General features: G+C 34.8%; 2 protein-coding genes and 3 long non-coding RNA genes across 6 annotated transcripts in view; 3 read left to right on the top strand and 2 right to left on the bottom strand.

Moving 5' to 3' along the window:
• The window catches only part of LOC107670223 (uncharacterized), a 1578-nt gene extending 1149 nt beyond the window's left edge, over positions 1-429 (bottom strand). Inside the window, exon 1 of the long non-coding RNA XR_001632074.1 lies at positions 366-429. This is a non-coding gene — a long non-coding RNA (uncharacterized LOC107670223). The remainder of the gene's footprint in view (positions 1-365) is intronic.
• LOC107670220 (unique cartilage matrix-associated protein-like) overlaps positions 1-1869 on the top strand; it is a 3586-nt gene extending 1717 nt beyond the window's left edge. Inside the window, exons 4-5 of the mRNA XM_016462753.1 lie at positions 384-482; positions 1490-1869. Coding sequence (XP_016318239.1) covers positions 384-482; positions 1490-1587 — 197 coding nt within the window. The 3' untranslated portion in view covers positions 1588-1869. The remainder of the gene's footprint in view (positions 1-383; positions 483-1489) is intronic.
• LOC107670222 (uncharacterized) overlaps positions 1-8150 on the top strand; it is a 21686-nt gene extending 13536 nt beyond the window's left edge. Inside the window, exons 2-3 of the long non-coding RNA XR_001632073.1 lie at positions 7966-7971; positions 8140-8150. This is a non-coding gene — a long non-coding RNA (uncharacterized LOC107670222). The remainder of the gene's footprint in view (positions 1-7965; positions 7972-8139) is intronic.
• On the bottom strand, positions 3522-22795 carry LOC107670218 (calcium/calmodulin-dependent protein kinase type 1D-like). 2 transcript variants are annotated; one of them, XM_016462751.1, is made up of 11 exons: positions 22196-22791; positions 12808-12939; positions 12090-12164; positions 9493-9631; positions 9145-9274; positions 7914-7989; positions 7676-7788; positions 6951-7029; positions 4419-4506; positions 4164-4314; positions 3522-4008 (listed from the first exon to the last, which is right to left on the bottom strand). In XM_016462751.1, exons 1-11 carry the CDS (start codon positions 22288-22290, stop codon positions 3914-3916), a joined length of 1173 nt encoding a protein of 390 aa, XP_016318237.1. In that variant the 5' UTR covers positions 22291-22791; the 3' UTR covers positions 3522-3913. The 2 variants fall into 2 exon arrangements, with proteins under 2 accessions (XP_016318237.1, XP_016318238.1); XM_016462752.1 differs by having other exon boundaries at positions 3928-4037; positions 22196-22795.
• On the top strand, positions 4973-5658 carry LOC107670221 (uncharacterized). Its single transcript, XR_001632072.1, has 3 exons — positions 4973-5068; positions 5164-5314; positions 5441-5658. It is a non-coding gene; the product is annotated as an uncharacterized LOC107670221 (long non-coding RNA).
• Positions 22796-22898: the final 103 nt, after the last annotated feature.

Raw genomic sequence — 22898 nt, forward strand, 5'->3', positions numbered from 1 at the left:
CCCAGCGGTTGGGTTACTACCCAGAAGGTTGGGTTAAACATTTAACCCAACCGCTGGGTCAAAACAGCCCAATTGCTGGGTTTGTCCCTATTTTACCCAGCACTGGGTTGTATTTAACCCAGCATTTTTTAGAGTGTATGTAATACAAACAGTGATGTAATCACAAACAGCCTTTCCTTATGAATAGTGAAACTGAACTGTGTATTTTATATCATGAAGTGAGGATAAATCGTATTTAGTTAAAATATGGTATAATAAAAATATGATACAACAAAAAAAAAACATGTTAAAAGCTCTTCTGAATCTTATCATTAGCATATTAGCATATTTCTCTTTTTATTTCTTTCTCTTTTTCTTCCTCTCACATTTTGTTGTCTTATTAGCTGAGCAGAGACAGAGGCTAGCTGCAGATGAGAGAAGGAGGGAGTATCATGAGGAACAGAGGAATGAGTTTGAGAGTTACGCTGAAGAGGAGCACGACGGTGAGTCTACACAGCGAGGAAACTCAAATCACTCACCTTGGCGGCCATATTGGATCAAGCAGCGCTAGTAGCGTTCTGAGATCATTCACCCAAGTAAACAGGATTACGCATGAACTTAGCTGAACCTTGTAGGGTTTTACAAAACAGGTTTACCAAATCTAATTAAGAACAAAAAAAAAAAAGATTATATGACTTAAAACTTATTATAAATAAATATAACACATATTAAAAATAGAATGAATTATATATTATATTTAATTTTAACTACATTTTTAATTAATTTTAAGGTTACTTTTCATGTTTCATGTCACGTAAATACATTTCACGCCCAACTTATTTATTTGTACTGGCTTTTCTTTAGGCATGATTACAACATTTCATTATGCATTCAGTTATTTTGTGATAGATTGATTTGTTTCATATTGTTTTATTTCAAGGTGCTTTTAATTTCGTATTTCACGAGGTTTTTAATTTTAAGGCATACTTAATTTCAGGAGGTATTTCATGTCTTTAATAAATACATTTGTTTATTTACTTATGCTTTTATTTTAATGTTCATTTATTTATTGTAATATTCCATGCCGTATTTAATCATTTCAAAGTTTTACTATTTTTTTTATAAAAATCATTTTTAGTTTAATTTATACAATTCTGCCATTATTTATTCTAATATTGTTTTAACATCTTGCCTACACTTTTAAATATAATGGGAACAAAATAGACTGAAAGGATTATCTATAAATAGTTTATATAATAGAATAGGCTATTTTCATATTCAGTTATCATATGTAACATGATACAACACTAACAGCATGTAATAAACCTTTATTTAAATATGTCTGCCTTTAATGTTTATACAGTATACATGCTAATCATGTACATGGTCATGTTATTGCAGTATAGCATCAAATATTTACACATATTATATCTGGTACTCTGTAGGCCTGTGTGTAAATATCTGAATACAGAGTTAAAATCAAAATTCCTTAATTTTTACTCTCCTCCAGAGCAAGACGAGCACACCAGAGAGAAGACAGAGCAGTGGAGAGAGTTTCACTACGACGGCCTTGACCCATCTTATGAGTACAACCGACACACGGTCTAAAACAGAGGATAACTACAGGAGAACGGGTAGAGAGCTTTACAGTACTTTACAGCATATTTCTGTAAAGGCGTTTTGGCACAATGTCTGCAGTAAACAAGCACACAATAGCGCAAAAGAACGTAGCCTTATATGTGTATTCATGCATGCAGAACGTATGTAATCCATGTATAATAGTTCTCTAAAAAGATGTACATTTATTCATAGGCTTTTATAACCCTTACTGTACTAATAACTCGCCAGTTGTTATTTTTATGGCTAGTTTAAAATGTATTGTACATTTCGTCACACACTATACACTCTAAAAAATGCTGGGTTAAATACAACCCAGTGCTGGGTAAAATAGGGACAAACCCAGCAATTGGGTTGTTTTGACCCAGCGGTTGGGTTACTACTCAGAAGGTTGGGTTAAACATTTAACCCAACCGCTGGGCCAAAACAACCCAATTGCTGGGTTTGTCCCTATTTTACCCAGCACTGGGTTGTATTTAACCCAGCATTTTTTAGAGTGTAGTGACAAAAGTCATTGCACAAGTTACAGAAAATCTGTAACAGTCTTTTTAATGAGTATTATTTTTCATAGAATTTAACCCGATTTTTATTCGTTTTGTGCTGGGATAATGTAAAGTGCTACATTTAATACAAATAATATTTGCAGTCTAAGCAAACATGTAAATCTTCGTAACAGTTCTTTTAGTTTTGAATGAGTCTGGACAACAATAAAACTAGTGTTTGTTATCTTGGTCTTTAATGACAATTTGAAACCATACACTCACCACAGAACAAATCTACTAAAGAGAAAACACTGCTTACATCATTTCTGCGCCCTGAATGAAATAACCAGCACTCAGCTGCTAAATTCAGAGGACCGGTATGAAGACATGCAAGATTGAGAGCAGAAACTGTTTGAATCTCTCACGGTCGTATATCAGTGGACACAGCATATCAAAACGGCTTCAGCTAAACTGGAAAACTGCAATGTTTGCATTCGTACACTGGACAATGTGTGAAATTCTAGTCGTTTTTCGCTTCACTGAAACACAAAATCAGCAAATACAAATAACCGTCACTGAAGCTGGTACTTTTCCTATCGAGCTGTGATAAAACAAACACGTTATTGGTCAAGCGTTCATCAATCTTCTCATTAAACACAATTAAAAGAACAAAATCATGATAACAGTTTGCATTACAGTGTCTTTATTACATATCTTTAATAATAATGTACTATTAATAGTAATTTGAGTGGCAATAGCAATAAATACTTGAATTTACACAGCGCAACATAATCACTGCAATGTAAAGTGTGACCAAGAGTCGTTTTAAAAAAGCAAAGCTTACAAAATAAATCCAAAACATACACAAAACACTTTTAAAAAGTGCTTTTCGCCACCCTTTCATACCTCCAAAAACATTTGACACACAAATCACTCCAGATTCTTTCACTGATATTAACAAATTGATGATAAAACCATTAAACTGCACATTTCCATTTGTTTATGCAATATTCACATCCTTCATTCACTCATTAATAAATGCCAGATGCACCCAGGAACGAATTTCAAATGCATACATATTGGATGACAGTAAACATGGCTATTGGTTTAAAGGTGACATATCATGAAAATCTGACTTTTCCAGGTTGTGTGTTTTTAACGTAAACCTGTGTGAATGAGAACTTAGTTTAGTACTCACATGCTGTGACAGCCGCTTTCTGTCCGTGTGCTTCGGATGTGTGCTCTCAGAAAACCTTATATCAGAAGTTTAAACTCATATGGTTTAAAACGCATGATTTCAGCGTGATAAACATGATAATCAATACCAAAACAGATGTTTTTTAGCAGGTGCGAGCTTTAATGTCGCAGCTCTATTCTGGAAAAGGGGGCGGGGAGCAGCAGCTCATTTGCATTTAAAGAGATAGGTCCGAAAAACAGCTATCAGCTTCTGTAAATCACATCCTTTACCATTTGATTGTTCGAAACAGCAGCAGGTTGAAATAAAGCAGCAAAAAGTTACAACAACGTTTTAATGAATGAGACTCTTTTATCTACACCTTCTAAGACTCAAAGTAGATGTTCTTCAACTCAGGGTTTGTAATCCCCACTCAACAGCCACATGAGCGTCCAAATCATGAGCTTTACTCATTAAAACAGTCCCTGAAATTCACACAGGCCGCTATTTTTGGAATCGGTCTTGCTTTATAGCACGCCATTGGCTTTCCAGAAAGGAAAACTGGTTCGACTGTGGACAATGGAAGTTATCGTTAAATAGAAGAAAACACGTCTTTCCACTAAGTGCAACAGTCAAGTGAGCAGTCTGACAGGAAGTGATGTCATTTGGAGCCAGTGATGATGGTAGTGACCGTGGATGGCCGTGTGTGCCGCTCGGGCGTCCCCGAGGAAGAGTTTGCCGCTTGCATGGAAGAACCTAGACAAAGATAACACCCTCTTCAAGGGCTGTTGGACAATACGACATAATACAACAAACAGCACATCACTGGTGATGAGTCAATCAAGTTGGTCAGCAAAAGTCTTGTGAGTTGTGAGTTTCATGAAGTATAAAGTATTAAGGCAAAAACTTACAGTCGTTGCGGTGGACTGAGGAAACATCGACCGACTGACTCTTCCCTGGCATGGATGTTGGATTCTGCTTCCTGTGTTGAGAGGAATCCATACTGCTGCTGAGCTGAAGACGCCTCATATGTCTGATCACTGCGGTAGCGTTGAACGCTTGCTGTGAGGAGAGAAGAATATAGAGAATAGTACAGAATTTCAGATCATCTTACATGTTGTTCAAAGTAAAGTTTCTCTGAAGGAGGAAAGGAAGTGGTCACTTACTCGCCATTTAGCTTTGGCAAAGTTCTTCTTCATCTGTCGGCTGACTGATTCGTGGATGTTCTTACAGAGCGCAGTATCACCAGCTATCCTGCAATCAGAAGAAAGTCAGCGGTTGGACTTCCTGCAGTATCATCCAGCATCCATGAGGAGGCAGAGTCTTATGATATGTGACCATATACGAGTATACATTGCATCACTGACATGCTATTGTTTCATTAATATTTTGAACACTCTAAAAAAATGCTGGGTTAAATATAACCCAGCGCTGGGTTAAAAAGGGACAAACCCAGCTATTGGGTTGTTTTGACCCAGCGGTTGGGTTGTTTTGAACCCAACCGCTGAGTCAAAACAACCCAATAGCTGGGTTTGTCCCTTTTTAACCCAGCGCTGGGTTATATTTAACCCAGCATTTTTTTAGAGTGTTCAAAATATTAATGAAACAATAGCATGTCAGTGATGCAATGTATACTCGTATATGGTCACATATCATAAGACTCTGCCTCCTCATGGATGCTGGATGATACTGCAGGAAGTCCAACCGCTGACTTTCTTCTGATTGCAGGATAGCTGGTGATACTGCGCTCTGTAAGAACATCCACGAATCAGTCAGCCGACAGATGAAGAAGAACTTTGCCAAAGCAAAATGGCGAGTAAGTGACCACTTCCTTTCCTCCTTCCTCCAAAAAGAAATTTTACATTGAACAGCATGAAAGGTGATTTCAAATTCTGTATTCTTCTCTCACAGCAAGCGTTTAACGCTACCGCAGTGATCAGACATATGAGGCGTCTTCAGCTCGGCAGCAGTATGGATTCCTCTCAACACAGGAAGCAGAATCTAACATCCATGCCAGGGAAGAGTCAGTCGGTCGATGTTTCCTCAGTCCACCGCAACGACTGTAAGTTTTTGCCTTAATACTTTATACTTCATGAAACTCACAACTCACAAGACTTTTGCTGACCAACTTGATTGACTCATCACCAGTGATGTGCTGTTTGTTGTATTATGTCGTATTGTCCAACAGCCCTTGAAGAGGGTGTTATCTTTGTCTAGGTTCTTCCATGCAAGCGGCAAACTCTTCCTCGGGGACGCCCGAGCGGCACACACGGCCATCCACGGTCACTACCATCATCACTGGCTCCAAATGACATCACTTCCTGTCAGACTGCTCACTTGACTGTTGCACTTAGTGGAAAGACGTGTTTTCTTCTATTTAACGATAACTTCCATTGTCCACAGTCGAACCAGTGTTATATTTAACCCAGCATTTTTTAGAGTGAAGTTTTTTTTAAATATATTTTCCATTTTTTGTACATTTTTGTCTATACAGTTTTTATTAATTTGTATTTCAGTTTTACTGATTTTAGTATATCAAGTTGAAATGAGAAGTGTCACTAGCTGAAATAAAATCAAATTAACTTTATTTTATTTCAATTAACTTTTTATGGTTTTAGTTTAGTTTTAGTTCACTATAATAATGCTGTTGTGCTCCATTACATCAGGTGAGTGTAATTATGGTTATTGCAATATTATTATATAATATTGCAATATAATAACTAATATTATATAAAATATATAATTATATATATATATATGATATACAGTAAGATTTATATATATTTATCTTTTATGCTCACCATGACTGCATTTATTTGATCTAAAATACATGTAAAATAACTTACATAAAAAATGTAATTTATTCCTGTGACGCAAAGCTGAATTTTCAGCAGCATTACTTCAGTCTTCAGTGTCACATGATCCTCCAGAAATCATTCTAATATGCTAAATTTGTGCCATTTCAGGATTCTTTGATAAACTGGAAGTTCAAATGAACAGTATTTATTTGAAATATAGATATTTTGTAAAATTATAAAAGCCTTTACTATCAATTTTTTGGTAAATTTAATGCCTCCTTGCTAAATAAAACTATTAATTTCATTAAAAAAAAAAAACACTGTATCTTACTGAAAATCTCCCCAAACTTTTGAACTGCAGTGTGCATATAAATTCTTACATAGTATATAACACTTTTAATTAGCAAAAAAGGCCTAATTTATACTATTATTATTTTTCATCGTATTATTTATCAGTGTGACAATTTCATGACAAAAAAGTAGATTGTCCCCAGGTCTCATTACTGTAATGCATGTAAATAATTATCATATTATGGTATAATATAACACAGTACGGATGATTCAGGATGATTGGGCCATTTTTCCCAGTCATTCAATCACAAAAAAGTGTCCTAATTTACACAAAGTCTGTCTATATTATTTGAATTGATATAATATTTAAAAGTATCCATGCATCATGGTGTGAACATGTTTAATTTATGCTGATTGTATTGGGAATAATGAATTTCAAACTCAAAAGGAAAACATTTGAACTCAGTAATGAGCATTAGGGAAGCAGAGAAATATGCTTAATATTACTGAGAGCAACTAAAAGCTTAAACCTGCAGCAACTGATATAACACCAGGGCTTTTCATGAGAAAGGCCATGAAGACGTTGTGTCTATATTCCTGGTCGCTCACCATGGATGCCGAAGAGCCTCTTCACAAGTGAACCTCTTTTCTGGATCTTTCTGCATCAGGTTATTAATGAAGTCTTTAGCTATGAAACAACACAAATGTGAAAATAAAGAAACCTGAATCAGTTACACAAGGGCGCAGTTCTAATTGTGAAAAAATGACACCCTCCTACACTTCCCCAGACACCAGAAAACCGCTCGTGGTGTGGGTGTTGAGTTGTTATTTTCAAACGATGCCGATTTACCCAGCGTCAGATAATGCTTTTCAACTGCTGATTTATATCTGGCTGCAAAACATCAGTCTTACTTTTGAAAAACCCTCATTAAAGTGTTGCTCATGGGAAAAAACAAAGTCGTGACTGTCAGAGACAAGTAAACACAAGCAACCCAAGTCATACTTGATGGCATTTAAGAGACAAAAAGAGGTGAAGAAGGGTGTCAACGAATAAATGTAAGAGCTTACGTCATTAAAGGGATAAATCACGCAAAAATGAAAATTCTCAGAAACGAATCCGTTTCAGGTCCGATTAGCTTCCATAGTATGGACAAAAATACTATGGAAGTCGATGGGACCCAATGAGTCACCAACATTCTTTAGAATATCATCTTTTGTGCTCTGGAATGAGATGAGGGTGAGTAAATGATGACAGAATTAAAATTTTTGGGTGGACTGTCTGTTTAACTATAATATATGATTCACTTTGCAGTGATTTCCAACGCCATACACACCTGAATCAGAAATATCGTCCCAGTACGGGGAATCGAACTCGTATTCTGCCCTCAGTATTTGCTCAAACAGTTTGGAGTCATTCTCGTCATAAAACGGAGGGTATCCACACAACCTGAGGAGGTCGAGGATTCAACAGTGGTCAGTATTTTAACCTAAAGACTTCTTTTCAAGATACTGAATGTAAAAATAGTTTGGAAAAAAGCCAAATGTGTATCATATGTGGTAAAAAATACTCACAAGATGTAAGCAATAACTCCGATAGACCAGCAGTCCACAGCTTTGCTGTAAGGCTTCTGTGCCAATACCTCTGGAGCTAAAGTAATAAAAGAGAGAGAAATCGAATGAAATGATACATTTAATAAAGTGTAAAAGGGTAATTAAAGGATAATTGACCCCAAAACAAATTTGATCATCATTTTGATCATCATATCAGGATTGCATAATATAAACGTGCAATTTTGAGGAAAATTCAACAATTGCAAGATGTTGACTCACAATTGTGAGAAAAAAGTCTGAATTGTGAGATAAAAAGTCCTTTATTTATTTATTTATTTTTTCATCCTGTGGCGGAACCAAGCCTTCATGAATGTAATTTCAAAACCATATGTTTCCTAATTTGCTTTTTCTAACCACTTTTATTGTGCATTTTTGGACTTGACAGACATGGTCACTTCATAGCCTACAATTTGCATAGAAATTGTTTTATTTGTTAGTAAATAGTAAATGGATATGGAAAATATGAACGTAGAAATAACAGCATATGGATTTGAAACACATGAAGGTGCATAAATGATCAAATTTTCTTTTTTGCATGAAATATTCCTTTAAGTATTAAGTAAATTTACAGTAAAAAAAAAAAAATATAATAATACAGTTAAATAAATAATCTGTGGTTGCCAGAACTGTACCTTAAAAATAGCATAGCAACATTTTAAGTTTTAAATTTATGGTTAAAAAACATATATCTTTCATTAAGTGAAATAATGTTACGATACCAAATAACTTTTTTTGCCTTTATAATACACTGGCAACTACCTTAAAACACAGGTGGTAAAGTGAAATGACACTAAACTGATGCAATAAATATTAATTCAATAAAATAAGATGTAGCATAAAACCCTAATGTACATAACTGATAAGAAAAACGTAGAAGACAGTTCATTCATTGAAAAACCATCAAATGTGAGCTGTCACAAAGTTCAGTATAAAGTATAAAGTATAAGATGTCATTTCTTTTTCACTTTCATAAAACTTTACATTTAACAGTATTTTATTGTAAAATTATAGATCTATCACAGTTTTTCACAGTATAGAGTAAAGGACTTTACCGTAAACCAATTAAAAGGCTTTTACTGTAGCATTTTTACAGTCTTCTTACAGTGTTTTACCATTAAATCTATGATCATTTTATTAAATATTCAGATCCAGTGCAGATTCACATTGATATTTAGTGGATCGACAGTCTTACCCACATATCCCGGCGTCCCACAGGCTGTGGACATGATGTCATTGGCTGCGCCCTCCATCTTGGACAGCCCAAAATCACTTATCATAATCTTGGATTCTTCATGTGGGTTAAAATAGAGCAGATTCTCTGGCTGTCAGGAGATGAGAGAGTAGGTGATAAGGTTAAAAAGTCACAGGGAGTTATTTACACCGTACGGCTTGTTTCCACTGGAGTGGAAGTGAGTGTTCGCTGTCCGGTGACCTTTAATTTCTCATGTTCCAACTTCCTATACACTGTATAATGAAACTGAACGTCTCTGTACATCGATTTGTTGTGCTGTGAAGGAAATCAGTCAAGGGAAATCATCACCTTCAGGTCTCTGTGGACTATCCCCAGTGAATGCAGGTAGTTAACCGCATCCAGAACCTGTTTGATTAACGCGCTGGCATCCTGCTCCGTGTAGAAACCTCTCTCTACGATACGATCAAACAACTCCCCGCCAGACACACTGGAAAAAAAAAATCTGGTTTTAACAAGTTTTTTTTTTTTTTTTAATATAGTTATTAAGGAAAGTGAAAATTATATACAGGTATATATGTGACCCTGGACCACAAACCAGTCTTAAGTGGCTGGGGTATATTTGTAGCAATAGCCAAAAATACATTGTATGGGTCAAAATTTTTCTTTTATGCCAAAAATCATTAGGATATTAAGTAAAGATCATGTTCCATGAAGATATTTTGTAAATTTCCTACTGTAAATATATTAAAACTTAATTTTTGATTAGTAATATGCATTGCTAAGAACTTCATTTGGACAACTTTAAAGGCGATTTTCTCAGTATTTCGATTTTTTTTGCACCCTCAGATTCCAGATTTTCAAATAGTTGTATCTCGGCCAAATATTGTCCTATCATAACAAACCATACATCAATGGAAAGCTTATTTATTCAGCTTTCAGATCATGTATAAATCTCAATTTCGAAAAATTGACCCTTATGACTGGTTTTGTGGTCCAGGGTCACATATAATACGGTTTACTGTATGTAATGTAATCTTGATGACTTAAAAGTATTCATTCCTTGCAGAAAAAAAAAAAAACTTTTGAACAGTCCTGTATGTTTTCTACTTCATTATAGTTTTTTTATATACGTCATTATACTTTTTTATTCACTTTTCAAAATAAAATAAAATAATTATTATAAAATTATTAAATAATGATTAAAATAAAATTAATGGTTAAATTATAGGTATTTGTTTACTGGGCCAAGTCAGAACATAGCAAATTTGATTGTTTAGAAAAGTAATAGCATACCGGGGGCCCATTCTTCGTATGCTGCTAACTCAGTTAGCTGGATTTGATTGTTGACGATTTGGCATGATCTTGGATTATTTGGTTCTTCGAAGCTCATCCCGGAGTTGCTGTCATAGCAACAGGTTGCTTAAGCCTGCTCGGGAGCAGGCTTATTTCATGTAAACAGGATTAGATCGCATCTTTTTAAGCAGAATTGATACTTAAAATCTGTCCGTTACCAACGCTACTTTATTACAAGAGTACCCTACTAATCCAGGGACAATCATTTAAAATAATAATTTAAAAATTAATTTAAAGATAATATAATAATGTTGTGTAGTCTTTAATACTATAGACACAGCCAGCTTTACTCACTGAAAGATTTATTCGTCATAAAATTATTACTTCATAATTGTATTAAGAGTCTTACACATGCTATACAGATAATGTAGAGTCGTGCATTATTTTGAGTGGTGACCGCTATTATGGGAGTGGCTTGGAGTGCAGGAGATGCAGATAACATGATCTTGACCCTTAAGAAACTATAATTAATGCTGTCACGTAACAAATCTGTTCAAATATAAAATTAAATGAATTGCTAATTGCTACATTGAAATAAAAATGTAAAGCCTGTACAAAAATTTGAAATCGTGAATATAAATAGGCTAATTGGGAATCATGTAAAACATTTTAATAAAATAAAAACACATTTCATTTATCTATTATAACATTGATGTAGTTTTGTTCGCTTGGCTGTTTCCTTATAAAAGTCCATAAATTTGTCAAGTTTTTCGTCAGGTGTCTTTTTTAATTATATGATGTCATTACGTTGCTGTCTTGCCGCCAGCCAATCGCTGCATTGCTGATCGTGGTTTCGAGTATCGATACATAGCCCCTTTTAAACCAACCCATGAACGCACAATTATCTCAGATAACTCAATCCAGCCATACTAATCATCAACAACAGGTGCGTTCGAAGAACCGAATTAGCCAGATCCTGATTAGCGCGATGATATCATCTTGGATGTGACATTTAATCTCGGCTGTAATAAGCGACGTACGAAGAACAGGCCCCTAGAGTCAACAAGCAGCACGAAAAAAAAAACAAAGCAACGCAATAAAAATAAATAAATAACGAGCAAACCAAACCAAAACAAAGGGGAAAAAAACATACAGAAAACAAAGCAAAGCAAAGCAAAAAAACAAAAAAAAACTATTCAGGTGATTCAATTCAACAACCATCAAATAATAAATAAAATAAAATAAAATAAAATAAACACTCAATACTCCAATCTGCGTTTAAAAACAAAAAAATGCAAATGTTTTGCATGTCAACATATAGATTATGGTTGGAGAATCCCATAATCATCTGTTGCTCAGATCATTAAAATGATCTCAAACAACAGCAGCAGCCTTGGACACAAATGAGAATAAGAATTGGCTTCCTTTCAAGTCATGAGTTGGACACCCCGCAGGACGTCGAATTGGAATGTGAATTGGAATGACAGGAAGAATTTCCTGGATTAAAATTCAAATAAATTCAACAGTGACACAACAAGAACAAATTACTTTAAGTTTTCCATCTCGCAAACCAGCTTCACATGGTTTGGTTCTGTTTCAAAGACTTAGCAGACTTAAAGCAATAATGGAAGCAGCAAACAGATTCTACTCACAGTTGCATAATAAGATATAAATGAGTGGGGCTCTCATAAATGTCTTCCAGTGTCACAATGTTCTCATGCTTGATCCTGAAAAGAACAGATGAAATATTTGATCAATTACAACGAAGCAGAGTTGCACTTGAGTGGATTATGAAGGCTTTGTTTTGGATGGCTGACTTTGGTTCCGATTGCACATTCCCGTACACCATAGCATACATTCTGGGCTGATATGTTGAGCTATTTTATTCATGCAGATGATGAAAACAAAAGGAATTCCCATATGTAAGTTGCTAAACAACCATTACAGTCTCTGCTATCATTCTGACCATCTCCAATCCAGCTGCAGCGGTTTTACTCGTCAACGTATTGCCTCGCCTCCTTGCCTGAACGCCTTTTTACCATGACAACCACGGACCTGCGCTCGGCCTCAATGTGCGGTGAATAGCGAGGTCTGTGGCGGAGGCCACATGAATCATTTGTATGACCTTTAAAATGCTTCCAAATGCTTTTGACAGGGACAGGTAGGAGTCAGTAAAGGTAGGAGGCTGTGAGGGGTGTGTCGTAAAAGCGGAGTCATCTCTCGCTTTGAGGAGAAAAGCACAAACTCCCACTAACAGCTTCCTTTGAACTTTAGGGTTTTCGTCTGTAGCTAGAGAATCTTATGTAAAGCATGTAATGGGTGTTGGGTTTGTTATTTTAAGCCTTTTCCGGGAGCTTTTAGAATACTTACTTCCTCAGCACTGCAATCTCGTTTTCTATTCCGCTCTCTTTTCCTCTTAGTGCTTTTTTTGGGATGCATTTCACGGCGTACATCTCTCCTGTGGCCTTCTCTTGGGCCAGGACCACCTCAGAAAATGCCCCACTGGAAAAAAGCATAAAAGAAAGGGTGTAAAGTGTAAAATGGTGGACAGAGACAAAATAAGGTGCTTAAAAGGTAAGCAGCATATAGTGGGGTCTAATAGTCTAAAACAACAATGAAAATACAATAATAAAATGAAAATAAAAATAAAATAGTAGTGCTTTAGATAGCCAGAATAAAATACAACAAAATAAAATAAAAAACATAAAATAAAACTAAACAGTCTACAACAGGGCAGAAGCATGTAAAATAAAATAAAATAAAAGTTGTGCTTTAAATTAGATAGCCTACAAAGTGGCAGAGGCATAATATAGAATAAAACAAAATAGTAACGCTTTAGACAGCCTACAAAGGGAAAGAAGCATAAAATTAAATATATAAAATTAAATAGTATAAAATAAAAAAACAGTAGTGGTTTAGCCTACAAAGTGGTTTAAGCACAAAGTAAAAAAAAATAAAAATAATAATAAGTAAAAAATAATAGTGATTTAGACAGCCTATGGGACAGAAGCAAAATAAAATAAAAAATAAAATAAAATAATAAACAGTTGTGCTTTAGACAGCCCATGAAGGGACAGAAGCATAAAATAAAATAAAAATAGTAGTACTTTAGACAGCCTACAAAGGGGCAGAGGCATAAAATTAAATAAAATTAAAATTACTAGTGCTTTAGACAGCCTACCAAAGGGGCAGAAGCATATAAAATAAAAATAGTACTGCTTTAGTCTACAAAGGGACAGAAGCATAAAATAAAATAAAATAATAAAGAAGTACTTCAAAATCATTTGACTTGACTAATTTATGAGCATTTAAAATACTAAGGACCCACTTCAAATGTCTGTACTTACAGACTAAATTACAAAATATTTGTTTAAACCAATGCCAAACCTGTATGAACACATTCACGTCTGCTGTGATTCTGTGTAGGGATGTTGTATCATATGCACTGTGTGTAATCAGTTGGGCACTGTGGCTTGCAGCTAAGCCTTTATTGGTCTCTGAAAATCCACTCTAATCTCTTGGCACACACACACACACACAGTCATTTACAACCACTGACACGAGCACTCGCCACAATTCAGAAAGCTTGGAACAAAAGGCTGTTTTTCAGTCAAAAGGTTTCCTGAACCATTTCATCAAACATAGGGCTTGGCGCTTTGCCAAAATGAAGCATTTGTCATCGGTTTCTTAAACTGTAAAATTCATTTCTCATCTGCGATTGAAACATAAGCCCTTCAGGAGGCTTGAAATGTAGTGACTCATTGGCCAAGCGCCCAGCAGGTTGAGTACTTTGTAAACTATGTGTTCATATAAGCGTTTGAGATTGCAGTGGGCGCGGCGTTCATCTCTGCAAAGGATTAAACTAGAAGAAAAACAACAGTGTGTGGTTGCATAGAGTGCATTAAATATCAGATTTAACACATATGTAATTCAGACACCTTTCACAGTGGTGTTTTCTGCTGCAAACGGTGCTAAAATGTTATGGATGGTTGCCAGGAAGTTGCTAGGTGGTTGTTAAGGTGTTCAGAGTGGCACAGTATGAAGTGCATTGCTATGCAGTTTTTAGGGCATTATAGGTTGATAGGTGACTGTTTACTGGGCCAAGTCAGAACATAGCAAATATGATTGTTTAGAAACCTCGAGTGAACAAGCAAGGCAAAAAATAAATAAAGAGATAAAACAAAATAAAACAGAACAAACCAAAACATAGCAAATTTGATTGTTTAAAAAGTAATAGCACACCTCAAGTCAACAAGCAGCGTGCAAAATAAAAAATAAAACAAAATAAAAATGAACAAAACAAAACCTAGCATGTTTGATTTATTTAGAAAGTAATAGCACACCTCACGTCAACAAGCAACACAAAAATAAATAAATAAAAAATTAAATAGAACAAAAAACATAGAAAATTTGATTGTTTAGAAGGTAATAGCACACCTCAAGTCACAAGCAGCATAAAAAAACATAATTCAATAAAAAAGCATGAAAAAAACATAATTCAAATGATTCAATTCATCAAGAAGCAAATAATAATAATAAACCAAACTACAATAATAAAAATTGGCATTGCATTGGGTGCTATCTTGACACATCAAGTCAACAGCGCAAATAAATAAATAAAAATACAAAGAACAAAACATAGCAAATTTGATTGTTTTGTTTGAAGTCAATAGACAAAACTAAACCAAAAATAAAACTAAACAAATCAAAGCAAAGCAAAATACAAAACAAAACAAACCACAAAATTCAAAGCAAATATAATAATGATAATAATAACATAAAATAAAGAGTGGTATTAATTGCATTGTTATGTGGTTGCTAGGGAGTTATGGGTGGTTGCTATGTGACTGCTTACTGGGCCAAGTCAGAACACAACAAATTTGATTGTTTAGAAAAGTAATAGCACGCCTTGATTCAACAAGCAGCATGAAAAACAAAACCAAAACAAAAAAAGCACAAAACCTCAAAAACCATAATTCAGGTGATTCAGTTCAACAAACAGCAAATAATAAAATAAAATAAACTAATTTGAACTAATATACAGTAGAGTGTAATAGAGTATAGCTACTTCCATTTTTGCCATCAGTCTGGTATCAGTCAACCAACAGCAGAGGAAATCATCAAAGCACAGGAAGTTTAAACTCAGAAACTTAATGCCATGTATGTCACACCTTCAGGTATAAGGCTATGAAAGCATGACCGTTAACCCACATCCACTGACCTTTATGCGCTTTGCGTTCCTTGTTGTGCACCTGACTGTAAAGTATATTTTGAAACAAAGCTCTGGAAAGCATGCCTGTTACACTCCTAATTTGCATAGCATGAGGTCAACAAGGAACTAGTGTTCATTTATCATGACTCTGTGGTCCATGACCTCAATGCTTTGCAGCAATGCTGAATTTCTCAAGCAAATGTCAGTTTCATAAGTCTATATATAAGCATATGAGATATGGGTGTAGCCACATATTATGGGATGTGAAGGAATGTCAGTTCACAACAGAGCTACTAAAAAAGATTTATTTAAAGGAATAATTCAACCAAAAAAGTATTTTTATTTCCAAAAAACTTTTTAGCAATGACATACTGAACGTACGTGACTGTGACCTCAGGTGAATTCAGGAAAACTGGCACCTCCACTTGGAAGGAAACAGGATTAAGACGGGATTAATCTAAAATTAACGGATTAACACTACACTGATGGTATTTTCTCATTTAGAAATGCCTAAAGCGGTATAATGAGTTTGAACAATAGAGACTGTGTGGATGGGAGGAGATTGTGTGTAGGTTTTTGTTGAGTATTGTGTGTAGGAAAGTCTGAGCTATTTCTGACAAGAAATAAAAAGCGACCAAAGTCATACAACCAAAACAACAGGTGTCATGGTCTTTGAACAAATCGAAAACAAGCTTGCATGCAGATTACATCCAATTACTGTATGGCACATATAATAGAGCAACAGTGTTTTGGAGTGTCAAAAATATCACAATTTTTTTTTCAGGAAAATCACAATTCATGATTTTATAACGATTCTTTGTCATTTATTTTATTTTTTTACTATTTTCCACATTGTCTGAGCAGTACAGCCAAACTAATTTCCCTATTTTTAAAAAACAAAGCTTTACAAGGTAACAAAATATAAAATAAAAAGGAATGGCAGATATTTAGGCCAAAGTGGGTGAAGACAAAAATCTGTCATAATTTTATCTATCTTCTAAATAAGAACAAAGATACACATTACAAATTCACATACTATACAAATAAAACAAAGTGCTTTATTTTTCAGGTATAGGTATATTTAGCATTCAAGAAATTTAATGAACAAGTTTAAAAATAAAACACTATATAGACTTCACTGTGTAAATTATACATTGATTCTTGTTATAGCAACTGTATTTAAGTTCTTCAGTCAAGAGCAGTGAGTGATTTTTCTCTTTGTGTTTTGCTGTTTTATTAACAATAAAGGGATAGTTCACCCAAAAAAAGAAAATTCTGTTACTCATTCTCAAGTTGTTTTAAACCTGAATGAGTTTCTTTCTTCTGTTGAACGTAAAAGTTATTTTGAAAAGTGTGGGTAACCAAACAGTTCCTGGTCCCCAGTGACTTCTATAGCATTTCTTTCCTACTATCAAAGTTAATGGAGACCAGCATCTCTTTGGTTACCCACATTCTTCAAAATATCTTCTTTTGTGTTCAGCACAAGAAAGAAATTAATACAGGTTCGGGACAAGATGAGAGTGAGTAAATAATGACAGAATTTGAATTTTTGGGTGAACTATCCCTGTAATGACAAGCGGCTGCATGTTTAGTACTATTAGTCTGCTGTCACTTTAAGACCTGCATCTAATATACAGGCACACATCTGCTTATATGTAAACCTTGTGTGTTTTTGACAGATATCTTAGTCAAGTAATCAGGTGCTGTTTGACAGGCTTTTTAGTGTGTGTGCGCTTCATGTGTTCACGCTCAGAAAAAGCGAACGTCAGAACAGTCCGCGAATGAAATGTTTAACCGGCAAGGCTTTAAAGCACATACAAATAATGTACTTTTGTGACTGTGAATAAATGCAGTGTCCCGTGAGTGTAACTGTCAACGCTGAGCCAACATTTGATGTGAATGTAGGTCGCGTTGTACAGTATATTGAGACGGAGGCGCCAGAACTGCAGCTGATAGAATGTGCGCTGTAGCATGATACTACGGTATTACTATTACAGAAGATAGTGGAGATATTTTAATTGTCCATGATCAAAAATCATGATATTGCACACCCGTCTAAACATCCTTAACTGTGATAAACTTACTGTAAAGCATAACTTTGAATAGCCTGGCATTCTAAAACGCACAGCTGAATAATAAATATAGGCACAAATTAATTTAATATGAATAATAATAAGAATAAACAACTTTTCTGCCAAAGTAGTCTAATTGTAGTTGTAGTCTAAAGGTTTACGAATACAATGGGAACATGGTACATTATTATTATTATTATAGATATCTAAAATCTACATGCCAAATTCTATGATTTCTAAGAATTTCTAAGAAAAAAAAAATATTTTTACATTTTTATCTGGCTCGTCTGTGTGGTGTTTTCAGTTTAGTGCCTCAGAAGGCTGCATCTGTAAAATCTTGTGTAAGGCGTATTAGAGAATCTGTCATCTTCAGGAAGGGAAATCCTAGAGAGATAATCCAAGTAAAATATTACTACAAATCAAAATAACTGCTTTCTGTTTGACTATATTTTAAAATGTAATTTATTCCTGTGATGCAAAGCTGAATTTTCAGCATTTTTACTCCAGTCTTCAGTGTCACATGATCATTCTAATATGCTGATTTGCGGCTCAAGAAACATTTAGTATATTATTATCAATGTTGAAAACAGTCATACAATATTTTAGTAATATTGATATTAATATTTTACTGATAATAATATTTTTGTGGAAACTGTGATACATTTGTTCCGGGATTATTTGATCAAAATAAAGTACAAAAGAACAGCATTTAGATAGATAGATATTTCTGTAACAATGTAAATGTCTCTACTGTCACTTTTGATAAAGATAAATTAAAATATTAGAATATTAACTTCTTTCAAAAAAGTAAATAATAAATCAAATAAAAAATACTGTCCAAAAAATGTTGAACAGTAATGTTTTGAACGGAAAACCTGGAAACTGCACAATCTTTTCTGAGTTTTTCCCCTCATATAATCCATATTTATATACAACACTTCAGAGCAATGAGGGTGGAGTGCTGAGCCTCAGATGACATGTAGTCAGTCAGATTAAAACAATCAGCACACGTGCAAACATGACTGTGATACCTGTTGTTGGCAGTGGCGGCTCGTGGGTTTTAAAATAGAGGAGGCACACTAATTGTATTGGTCTGGGATCCCTACCGATTATTATTATTATTTGCTTAACCCCTTTAAAATGGCTTTTTGGTTGATTTTAGTCAGAGAATGTAAAGAAAACGAAACATACAGCAAGATAATATAATTTCACTTACCTAGCCTATTACTTGAAGCAAACATCCATCCCTTCTTAAAAGTCTGTGTTAAAAGAGAGCTGCCTGTTGTGCCATTTAATTAAGCCGACTACTGTAGTCTATATCCAGTTAGGCGTGTTTTCCCTTTTTTTTAATTTGTATATATACTCTTTGAATGACAGCTTGGTAAATCTGTTGGCAATCAAATATTCAATATCGCTACTCATCATAAGTACTTGGTACATTATTATGTAATACATAACGTTATAATACAAATGTTATAATGTCTGTTTGTGACCTAAGCAACCTCATCTCACACACATATCTTCAAATGTTTGGAAAAGGCACTGAATTTAAATAAATTAAAAAATTAAAAAAATAAAATAAAATACACTTTATCTTCAGATGTTTGGAAGAGACAATTTTACAAAATAAAATTAATATAAATATAAAAATAAAAACAATAAAATATAAAATAAAAATAAATAAACATTTGAGTTATCATTTATATCTGACCTGACCAACCTCATATGCCATATACACACATTATCTTAAGATATTTGGAATAGGCACTGCATTAAACATGAAATTAAATTAAAAATAATAGATCGAACATAATCAAACATCAAAAATATAAATCTATCTTTACATATAAATATAATTTATTTCAATAAAATTTGATGAATTATTTATACCTGACCTGACAATAATCACTAGATTAGATTAGATTCAACTTTATTCTCATTGTGCAGAGTACAAGTACAAGGCCAATGAAATGCAGTTAGCATCTAACCAGAAAACACAGAAGATACATTATTCAGAATGAGGTATTTGTAAATATATAAACATATGGTCAATATCAGTGACCATATCAGTGCAATGGGCACTAAATAGCCCCACTAAAATGACTACTCAGCCCCCTAAAATTTTGCGATTAGCTCCATAAACTTTACACGAATTTGTGATCGCCTCAGTCTCCTTCAAATTTCATATGAAAACGGCGCAGACTTCGATCGGCTCCTCCCCGTCTTTCAGCGCATTATTTTTCAATCCGCAGACCGCGGCGGCGCAGAATGAGAAACAGAGGACAAGGTGTGTTTATCGATAGATTGTTGTAATATCTGTATCTGTGCAGTTCTTTGTCATAAATCCAGTTTACAAAATATCATGGGGGAGAAATAATCGGTTCCCCATCTACTGTAGCCTAAGTTTTCACTGCGTTCACCCCTCATCACACCACAGCTGTTTCCTCCAGCAAAAATGTAGCACATATGAACAAATACTTTATAAAAAGATCATGTTGCCATTTTCATTTGAAAATGTAACTTTCAATATAATACATATTCCAGTGCATGTGGCAAAGAGGTTTGCATACTTGAGCTAAGGAAAGAGGGTTGTACTAGAAATGCAAACAGTAAAATTTTGTGTTTGTACAGTAAACAGGTTGTGTGTGTGAGATCATGAAGACTTGAATTTGCCTTATTCAGTACTCGAATGTAATACCTATCTATACAATACAGTGGAATACTGCAATCAATTTAGTATACGACCCCTATTAATCAAATATTTTTTTTATTTTATATATATATATATATATATATATAAAAATTTATTTATTATACCCTCACTGGGGGCTGAGCCCCCCTAAAATTAAAATCCTAGAATCGCCCCTGTAGTGCACCTTTTTGATCAGAATGGAGGTGTTGAGGGTCCAGGAAAGATATGGACACCCAGGAACACGTTATCTTCAGATGTTTGGAAAAAGACAGTGAATTGATAAATAAAATTAAATTAAATGTTAATAAAATTAAATTACATAAAATGTCAAATAAATATATAAATTTAATTTAATTAAAAAAAAAAGAAAAAAAAAAAGAAAAGAATAGCAAAAGACTATGATACAGCACAGATGCACTGCAATTGAATCTTTATTAACGGTTTCAAAAATTAAATGTAGTTCATTTTAAATGGTGCTGAACGTGTCAGCTAAGAGACTATCAAAGTTTACAGGACAAGTAAATAAATAAATAAAACCCACACAAATGGTGAAAGATTAAAAATATTTTCTCTCTCTCTGGGACATAAAAATACCTGTCCTGTTTTTGGTCCCTGCACACCATATAAATAGACATCTCTTGGTCTATTTCAGGTAAATACTAGGGAAAACCCAGTGAACCAGTACTTTAATGCTGCTACAACAGAAGAGGAACAGTTGTTCATGACAACATAAGGCCATACTGCCGGATGTGGGATATTAACAGTGACAGAAGAAGGCCTGCACATTAAAATCCGCTATGCCAAGTAGGTTAAGTATGGATTTAAAATGCATACATACAATGCAATTATACAGACCACATTGAAGGGGATGTTGGGATACACTTTCGCCTTAGTGACAGGGTTGACAGTTTTACAGTTCACTTAGCCATTACTAGTCTTACGCTCAAGGTTATGAAACTATTAGTGTTTATTAGAAGAAGAATGCTGATATTTCTACAAACATCCAGTTGTCAATAATCATTGTTTACTGTATAAATCATGGTAACGGGGTTAACTGACAAACCCTACAAAATGCAAGATAGTGCTAAAAATAGGGGATTGTTTTTTAATTATGATTTCATTATATATATAGGCCTACTGTACACATAAACATATATAATATTTCCATTTAATTTTAGTAATTAGTTATGATGCTATACAGGGCTGACAGATAACCTGGGGATGCCAATTTAAGTCTTTTTTTTTTTATTAAACCTGTCTATTAAAGTCTGAATAAATGATATAAGTATACATAAGCAGAGTAAATACAATATACTAGCTTTTATTTTCATATATAAATAAATATACATATGCGAGTGTCCTGCTGTTTAGCCTACACATTTATTCATGAGGGACAAAAACGCAACCTTTTCGTGAGGCAATGAGCCAGAAAAACAAGCTTTCACTTTTTTTTTTGCCATTTATAACCCAGCAAATGTGTCTGCTGTGATGATTGTACCTGTCTATAACATTGGACTGCTGTTTAGCCTACACATTTATTCATGAAGGACAAAAACGCAACCTTTTCGTGAGGCAATGAGCCAGAAAAACAAGCTTTCACTTTTTTTTTGCCATTTATAACCCAGCAAATGTGTCTGCTGTGATGATTGTACCTGTCTATAACATTGGAATATTCTCACAGGTCAAACTTTGAGTCCCCAAACTGGAGGACATTGACTCTCTGATATGCAGATTACAAAAGCCGTCAGTCATTCACAATGTCAAAGCATCATTCATACTCACGTCCCGAGGATTTCCTTAATCTCAAATATCTTCCTGATGTCATCCACTTGCTTTTTCCACGATCCATTCACAGATTCCTCGCTTCCCCTGGCCATGGTGCTTCCAGGGTGAGCGCTGCCTCTGAATAACCTTCTTAACGCCTCAATCTTTCCAGCCTTACAGGAAACATAAAACACAAACGGATAAAGCCGCGAACGCGAGTGTCGGTCTCTGTGACTGTATGACCGGTTTTAACCGTTGCCCGCATTCCGTTTCATGCCGCCCGGTTACGGTACCGCCAACAGAACGAGGACTGACTGACGCACAGCGACTAAATCCAATCGCGCGGACTCACCGCGACGAGACGGGCTCGAGGTGAACCAACAGAGTGTGTAACGCGCGCGCAAATGCGTGATTCCGTGTTCTCGAGGTATTGCGAAGTAACGTTAGGGCTGCTGTACCGCACCGGTTGACAAAATGATGCAGCTGTTGTTGCCCGGTAAATAACCGGTGAGCGCGTGTGAGGGATGATAGCAGACGGCGGAACAGACTGCGTCAGGAACGGTACACCTGCTGCATCAAGAGCAATAAATACTGCATTCATCATTAGCCATACAAACTCAGTGGCGTGAGGAAGACACTTAGATAAACGTTCTGTTTAAATAAATATTTTGGTCTAATTTATCTAATTAAGTGGAAATTTCTGGCGGAAAAAAATCTCAAA

This window comes from Sinocyclocheilus anshuiensis, unplaced genomic scaffold (assembly GCF_001515605.1).
Source record: "Sinocyclocheilus anshuiensis isolate Anshui unplaced genomic scaffold, SAMN03320099.WGS_v1.1 scaffold624, whole genome shotgun sequence".
NCBI classification, from domain to species: Eukaryota; Metazoa; Chordata; class Actinopteri; order Cypriniformes; family Cyprinidae; genus Sinocyclocheilus; species Sinocyclocheilus anshuiensis.

Excerpts from the sequence above, each read along its gene's own strand:
- LOC107670218 (XM_016462751.1), bottom strand. The coding sequence starts at position 22,290 with ATGGCCAGGGGAAGCGAGGAATCTGTGAATGGATCGTGGAAAAAGCAA. Across the intron at positions 12,940-22,195 it reads ATTAAGGAAATCCTCGGGAC|TGGGGCATTTTCTGAGGTGG; the intron begins GTGAGTATGAAT and ends GCTTTTTTCCAG. Across the intron at positions 7,789-7,913 it reads GGAGTTATTGCTTACATCTT|GTTGTGTGGATACCCTCCGT; the intron begins GTGAGTATTTTT and ends CGACCTCCTCAG.